The sequence below is a fragment of the Amblyomma mixtum genome, chromosome 6 (assembly GCF_055824585.1).
Source record: "Amblyomma mixtum isolate Tamu chromosome 6, ASM5582458v1, whole genome shotgun sequence".
NCBI lineage: Eukaryota > Metazoa > Arthropoda > Arachnida > Ixodida > Ixodidae > Amblyomma > Amblyomma mixtum.
Window position 1 is genome coordinate 38,337,062 of NC_143017.1, and position 8,003 is coordinate 38,345,064.

At 56.2% G+C, this 8,003-nt stretch overlaps 1 protein-coding gene across 1 annotated transcript; it reads right to left on the reverse strand.

Annotated features, from left to right (window-relative positions):
* Window positions 1-1,575: 1,575 nt before the first annotated feature.
* Window positions 1,576-7,425, reverse strand: LOC149338799 (uncharacterized). Its single transcript, XM_089547790.1, has 2 exons — window positions 5,530-7,425; window positions 1,576-1,711 (listed from the first exon to the last, which is right to left on the reverse strand). Exons 1-2 carry the CDS (start codon window positions 6,688-6,690, stop codon window positions 1,646-1,648), a joined length of 1,227 nt encoding a protein of 408 aa, XP_089403916.1. The 5' UTR covers window positions 6,691-7,425; the 3' UTR covers window positions 1,576-1,645.
* Between the last annotated feature and the right edge of the window lie 578 nt (window positions 7,426-8,003).

An 8,003-nucleotide genomic window follows, 5' to 3' on the forward strand; every position in this document is an offset into this window, starting at 1 on the left:
GAGCAGTCATGATCGCCTGATGTTCAATGCGATCAAAAGCTTTGGAGAGATCCAAAGCTAAGACTGCCTTGGTATGACCCGGAAGAAGCGGGTCGAAAATGTCGTGTGAGAGTTGCAGCATAGCGTCCTGTGCGGATAGATGGGGGCGAAATCCTACCATGCTATGCGGGTAAAGATTGTTGTCCGCCATGTGACTTGTTTGTCTCGCTAACACAACATGCTCTAGGAGCTTCCCAAGGCATGAGGTTAGCGAAATAGGGCGAAGGTTTTGAAGTGTAAGTGATTTGTTGGGTTTAGGTATGAATATTACCTTCGCGTGGCGCCAGGACTGAGGGAGGTTACCCTCCCTCCAGCACTGGTTGAAGTATTTCGTAATGTGGGTGATCGATTGGTCATCCAGATTACGGAGCATGGAGTTTGATTTGGTCTGCACCAGGTGCGGAGTTGGCGCGGAGAGTCAGGAGGGCCGCTCTGACTTCCGTCTCCGTGATATCGGTGTCGAGTGTTGGAATTGCTTGTCCTGTGTAGTGCGGTAGAGGTATAGGGCCGCCTGGAGATGTGTACTTACATGGTTTGAAGTGTGTCTAGAAGGGTGTCGGGATTGTCAATGTGCTCATGTGTGAGGCGTGTCACGTGGTGCTGTGTTGCTGATTTGGTGCGCGTGGGGTCAATGAGGTGTCGGAGGAGTTGCCATCCGCGTTTGCTGGACTGGTTTCCGGCGATGCCGTCACATATCTGTCCCCAGTTGGATCGGCAGAGCTCCTCAGAGTGCTTTTGGATTTGTGCGCGAGACGAACGCGATGTTCTCTTGCATAAGTGGTAAGAAATTCCCGCTTGTCTCTATATCTGCATTAAAGTCCCCACGCACCCCGCCACCATAGCAGGTGACAGCGTTTCTGGCACAAGGTTCCCAATGTAAAAGCATGCAGAGCACATCCGTCACTACCGCCACGCCAAATAGCTTAAAGCACGATTGAGGTGTCCACTGTTCTAAGTGGGCATTTATGCGCCTTCCCACTGGTTCAGGTGTCCACCGAGATGTGTGAGGGAGATACGGCGCATTTTCTTTCCTCAAAAACCAATTTACAAATTTTACCCCCTGCCTTCCAAGCCCTGCTCTATTGGTTTCGCAGCTATGGGAGACAGATACTGCGCATTTCATTTCCTGAAAAAAAAACACCGAAGGCACTATGGGAATTCTAAAGTGGGCTTGCCGAAAGCCTTTTGGTTAACCCACTGCCGTTTGCCCGAACTGCTTGGCGCAGAATCACTGGATCGCATCGGAGCCATGCGTCTCACTCACTCGGCTTCAACGAGATGTTTGGCGAAGGAGCGGCGGTGTACCTGCCACCGCCGACGAGCGCGCGCTCGGTCTACCGCTACTGTGTGACGTCTTTGTTGCTGTGCACAGCTGCGCCCCAACTGTACCGCCGGTTGCTAAGGAGGGGAGAGAGAGAGAGAGAGAAAACTTTATTTACAAAGGAATTCGGGGCACGCCCCAGGGTCCCCGCACGACCCCACTGCACTCAAGTGTTTATGTTCCTGAGGTCCATAACACTGGCAGCACGGCCGGTGGCGATGGTCTGCACGGCCGGGTCCTCCGAATGCAGCAGGGTCTCCCAGTCCTCCCAGGTCTTGAGGTTCTCTAGGTCCCGCGGGGGAGGGTCCGCCGGGCAGAGGGAAAGGATGTGGAAGGAAGAAGCGAAGGGTTCTGGGCATAGGGCGCAAGCAGGAGTGGGGAAGGAGGGATGATAGTGGGTTAGGGTAAGGGGCGAGGGGAGAGTATGTGTTAGTAATCTGCGCCAGAGTGTTGCGTGTCTGTTATCTAGGGAGGGGTGGGGCGGGGGGTAGAGCTGGCGAGAGGCTCTGTATGCCTGGGTCAGCTCACTGAATGAGTGCATGCGATCCTTCGTGAATCCCCGATCCGAGGCCACCTGAGCCCGGTTTAAAGAACCTCGGGCTAAAAGGTTGGCGGCCTCGTTTCCGGGATTCCCGGAGTGCGCAGGCACCCATATCAGCTCCACTTGGCGGGGCGGGGGTGCATCGGGCGAGTCCAGTATGCCAAAAGCAGGGACATGAACTCGGCCTCGAGCAAAATTTAGAATCGCAGTTTTAGAGTCAGTTAAAATATACCGGGCTTCCGTGCGGGTTATAGCAAGTGCAATGGCGGCTTCCTCTGCAGCCTCTGGGGACGTATCTGGAGGGAGAGGTAGTGTGAGGAGGATGGATGAAGAGGAGTCCACCGCAGCTGCTGTTGCTTCATCACCCGTGCAGGCAGCGTCCACCCATACGGCGTCCGGCTGGGGGCCGTACGCTCGATGGAGTGCCTTCGCACGGGCTCTGCGGCGCTGCTCATGGTGGGACGGGTGCATATTCCTCGGGAGCGGCCTGATGAGGAGCTCTCGGTGAAGGGATCGCGGGATGGCGAGAAGGGTTGGGTCGTTGGCCGGTATTTTGATTCCGATGGTGTCCAGGATATACCGACCTCTTGAGGTTTGTGTGAGCCTGATGTATTGGGCCTGTCGGTGGGCCTCCACCAGTTCCCCGATCGTGTTGTGGAGGCCCAGGCCTAGTAATCTGTCTGTGGGTGTGTTGAGGGGAAGATGAAGTGCTACCTTGAATGCCTTGCGAATCAAAGCATCCAAAGCGTTTATGTCATGTTTGGATAGTTGTAAGTATGGGGGAGTGTACAGTACACGGCTGAGGACAAAGGCATGAATCAGGCGACATAGGTCGCGCTCCTTCATGCCTCTATGATGTCCCGAAACCCTGCGGATGAGGTGCGATATCGCGCCTGCAACCTGCTTGAGTTTCTTGATGGTAGTGGTGTTTTTGCCATCGTTCTGGATGTGCAAGCCCAATACACGGAGGGTGCCAACCTCAGGTACCGGGTAACCATTCAATTCAATGGCAATGGGGGAGCGGGGACAGCGGTGGTTCTTAGGCCGGATGAGGAGCAGTTCGGACTTTTCTGGGCAGCAAGACAGTCCGATGGTCCGTGCGTAATTTTGGGTGAGGGTGGCTGCTTCCTGTAAGGTGTTCTCTATGTCGCCGTCACTGCCGTGGGTGGTCCACTGGGTGATATCGTCGGCATAAAGAGTGTGCTTGAGGTGGGGAATAGTTGCCAATTTCCGGGCGAGGGGTATGAGGGTTATGTTAAAGAGAAAGGGGGAAAGGACGGACCCTTGAGGGGTGCCGATACTCTGAAGTGTGTAGGAGGTGGAAGACAGAGGCCCGAAGTGTATCTCAGCCGTGCGGTCAGTCAGGAATGCTTGAATGTAGGCATACGTGCGCACACTCACATTCAATGGGGATAGAGCAGTCATGATCGCCTGATGTTCAATGCGATCAAAAGCTTTGGAGAGATCCAAAGCTAAGACTGCCTTGGTGTGACCTGGAAGAAGCGGGTCAAAAAGGTCGTGTGTGAGTTGCAGCATGGCATCCTGTGCGGATAGATGAGGGCGGAATCCCACCATGCTATGCGGGTAGAGATTGTTGTCCGCCATGTGACTTGTGAGTCTCGCTAACACGACATGCTCGAGGAGCTTCCCGAGGCATGAGGTTAGCGAAATCGGGCGAAGGTTTTGAATGGTGAGTGGTTTGTTGGGTTTTGGTATAAATATTACCTTCGCGTGGCGCCAGGACTGCGGGAGGTTACCCTCCCTCCAGCACTAGTTGAAGTATTTCGTAATGTGGGTGATCGATTGGTCATCCAGATTACGGAGCATGGAGTTTGTGATTTGGTCTGCACCAGGTGCGGAGTTGGCGCGGAAAGTCAGGAGGGCCGCTCTGACTTCCGTCTCCGTGATGTCGGTGTCGAGTGTTGGATTTGCTTGTCCTGTGTAGTGCGGTAGAGGTATGGGGCCGCCTGGAGATGTGTACATGGTTTGAAGTGTGTCTAGAAGGGTGTCGGGATCGTCAATGTGTTCATGTGTGAGGCGTGTCACGTGGTGCTGTGCTGCTGATTTGGTGCGTGTGGGGTCAATGAGGTGTCGGAGGAGTTGCCATGCACGTTTGTTGGACAGGTTTCCGGCGATGCCTTCACATATCTGTCCCCAGTTGGATCGACAGAGATCCTCAGAGTGCTGTTGGATTTGTGTCTGCAGCGCGGCCAGCCGCTTTTTAAGCGTTCTGTTGTGTTTGTTGCCTTTCCAGCGTTCCAGGATGCTGTGATAAGCCTCCCAGAGGTGGGCTAGGCGTGTGTCAAGGGTCGGTGTTTCGGTTGTAGTTTCAATGTGTCGTGTGTTGTGGTGAACGTCATGCTTGAGTGATTGCACCCATGCATCGATGTCTGCGATGGGAGTGTCTGGGAGGGCGGTGCGTGCAGCGCGAAAGGCATCCCAGTTAATGAGTTCGTATGTCATATTTGCGTGACGGGGTGGTTTGTATGGGACAGTGATTTGTATAATGTAATGGTCAGTGCCCAGTGTATGTTGTGTTCTGTTCCAGGTAACGCCGCGAATACAGCGGCTCAGCGTCAGGTCCGGACTGGTGTCCATGCTGACACTGTTGGCGATCCGCGTAGGCGTCTGAAACGTGTTGTGCACAGTGAGTTGGAGGTTCTGCAGGAGCAGCCAGAGCCTGCGACCTCGATGTGTCGTGGTTGTGTATCCCCAGTCAGTATGCTGACTGTTGAAGTCCCCACCGATGAGTAGGGGATGTTTCCCTTCTAGATGGTGTAGCTTTCGCAGAAGTGATTCTAGCGGGGCCATCGGCAGGGACGGGGGGTGGTATATGTTTGCTATAAATATAGAAGGAAGTGAATGTGTGTGATGTATAATTTCCGTGATCACGCAGGGCGTCTCAGACGTAATGTGATGAGTTTTGTAGGTGAGGCTGCGGTGGATGAGTGTGGACGCCCTGGGTGTGTTAGTGGTATCCGAGTGTGTAGATGTGTAGCTGGGGAGGGTTGCTCGGTGTGCAGTCTCCTGGAGAAGAAGTATGTGGGGCGTGGGTGTGATGGTGGGAGGGAGAAGTTGCAGAGGTGCGCGCTTTGCCCGGAAGCCGCGGCAGTTCCAAGTTATAATGGGGAGATAATTAGTGTTCCCCCCCGCCATATTGGATGGTGGGGGGATTGAGGAGGGTATTAAGACGGGTGTCAATTGGTATGTGTGGCTCAGGGAAGGTGTTTTGTGCTTGTGGAGGTAGGATGGGGGGAGTGGAGGGGGTTTGAAGTTGGGTGAAGCGATGGGTAAGATTATGCTCCAAGAGCTCCATCATCTTGGTAAGCATAGCGTCCATGCGCTGCTCAAGTTTTTCGGTGAGGGCGGCGGCAAGGTGATTGAATCTGGCCTCGAGGCGGGCGTCTAGCTCCTTTAGTTTATGGTCAAATTTTGCTTCGAGTGCTGCTAATTTAGCGTCTATTTCTGGGGGCACGGGAGGGGGTGTGGCGTCTGTGGTGCGCTGTTTCTTTGCAGGAGGGGTGCTCGAAGTGTCTGTGGATGATGAGCTCGAATTAATGACAGGGGGTGCGGGTTGAGGGGGCATGGAGGGGGCGGGGGTGCTTAGGAGAGAGGAAAGGCAGCTTACCTCGTCACGCAAGGCCTTGAGTTCCTGGTCTCTCGGGTCTGCCTGGGAGGACTGGGGTGGTGGGGGTTGACGGGTGGTTTTGCCGGAAACGCGGTCTGCCCAGGTGAGACGCGTGGCGTTCTTGCTGCAATTCTGCCGGCTTTTAGAAGGCGACCGGGAAGCCGTCGAGCTGCGTCTGCTGGCTGTGCCTGGTTGATCGCAGCGGGAAAGCCGCGATGTACCCGGAGGAGAGAGAGCGTTCTTCGGGGACGCTAGTTTGCGGCCCCGTCCCTTGCAGTTCCCGGTGCCGGTCATATGAGGCCCTCCGCAGAGAATGCAGCTGGGGGTGCATGAGGGCACATCTTCCTTTGGGTGGGACTGCCCACAGCGGGGGCACTTATGGGATCTTGGGTGGACACACACGTCTGCCCGGTGACCAGGGACGCGGCAGTTAGTGCAGGCGTCTATATGCCCTCGATAGGGTGTGCACCTGTGGAGGGCTCCTCCATAAAGGACGGCGCGTGGGACAGGTCCAGCCCGGAAAGTTATTAAGATGGAACGCGTGGAGCCCATTCGGCGGGCGTCCACGATGAGGGCGTCTGGGTTGCCGGTGAGCAGGTCTTGCAGGAGCTCTGACGGGGTCTCATTCCAATAAGCATTGGAGATGACTCCGCGTACTGCTCCGTCCGGCTGGGCTATGTAAGGTGCTACGGCGAATTCCTTGCCTTGGTGTGTGATGGTGTTCACCCGAACCAGAGCGAGCGCGTCATCCTTTAGGGGCGTGCTTACGGTGCAGGTGTTGTTGACCGGGTGTACCCTGATTTGGGTACGCGCTGGCTCCTTAAGCTGGGACGCCGCTTGGAGGATGGCCTCTCGTAGTTGTCGGGGTGGAAGCAGGTCCAGCTGCAGCCCGCCTCGTGATCTAAAAACGATCTTGTAATCTGCAGCAGGAAGCGGTGGCTGCTGCCGCGAACGCTGCGCAGCTGTGCGCGTTGCTTGCAGGTGCGCTGACTTTTCAAGGCATGGAGACTTGGGGGTACCGGTAGCAGAGGCTGCGCCCTCCTGGCGTCGGGTTGTTGAAAGGACGTCCTTGGAGCGAGCAGGCACACTAAGTATGTGCGTCCAGTCCCTTGGGTCGTAGTCGTTGGGGTTAAGAACCTCTCCCTGCACCTGCACCTCCATGATGGCGTTGGTGGCGGAAGCGTCCGTCGGAGTAGGCCTAGCTCAGGCGGAGAGGTCACAGAGAAGAAAGGGCCGTGGGTGCCCGAAAAAGGGCGTAGGCGGGCCAAAAATGGATGGCGTGCAGCGCTCACATTCGCAGATCCGTGGGTGGTGAAATTTTGGCTGATGATGCTGGCGATTGGCGAATTCCGCTGTCTTTGTGCGGAGCCGATGTGGGGTGCGTCTGTACTACACGGCCCCCTAGCGGCCGTGTAGAGGCCGTGTAGCGGCCGGGAAAAGGTTGCACTTTTTCTCCTTTCCAAGCTCCAGATCCATGCTTCCGCAGCTTAAAGGGCGTCCACTGCGGCCTCGTTTCCGGGATTCCAGGAGTGCACAGGAACCCATATCAGCTCCACTTGGCGGGGTGGGGGTGCATCGGGGAGTCCAGTATGCCAAAAGCAGGGACATGGAGTCGGCCTCGAGCAACATTTAGAATCGCAGTTTTAGAGTCACTTGAAATGTACAGGGCTTCCGTGCGGGTGATAGCAATTGCAATGGCGGCTTCCTCTGCAGCCTCTGGGGAGGTGTCTTTAGGGAGAGGTAGTGTGAGGAGGGTGAATAAAGAGGAGTCCACCACAGCTGCTGTCACTTTATCACCCGTGCAGGCAGCGTCCACCCATGCGGCGTCCGGCTCAGAGCCGTACGCCCGCTGGAGTGCCTTCGCACGGGCTCTGCGGCGCTGGTCATGGTGGGATGGGTGCATATTCCTTGGGAGCGGTCTGATGAGGAGCTCCCGGTGAAGCGATCGTGGGATGGCGAGAAGGGTTGGGTCGTTGGCCGGTATTCTGATTCCGAGGGAGTCCAGGATATACCGGCCTGTCGAGGTTTTAGCCCCAGGTTCTTTAAACAGCGCTCAAGTGGCCTCGGATCGGGGATTTACGAAGGAGCGCATGCACTCATTCAGCGAGCTGACGCAGGCCTACAGAGCCTCGCGCCAGCTCTATCGCCCGCCGCACCACTCCCTATACAACAAACAAGCAACACTCTGGCGCAGACTACAGACGCACTCTCTCCCCTCACCCCTTAACCTAGCCCACTATCATCCCTCCTTCCCCCTTCCGGCATGCGCACTATGCCCAGAACCCTTCGCCTCTTCCCTACACATGCTTTCCCTCTGCCCGGCGGACCCTCCCCCGCGGGACCTAGAGAACTTCAAGACATGGGAGGACGGGGAGACCCTGCTGCTCTCGGAGGACCCGGCCGTGCAGACCATCGCCAACGGCCGGACTGGCAGTGTTATGGACCTTAGGAACATAAGCACTTGAGTGCCGTGG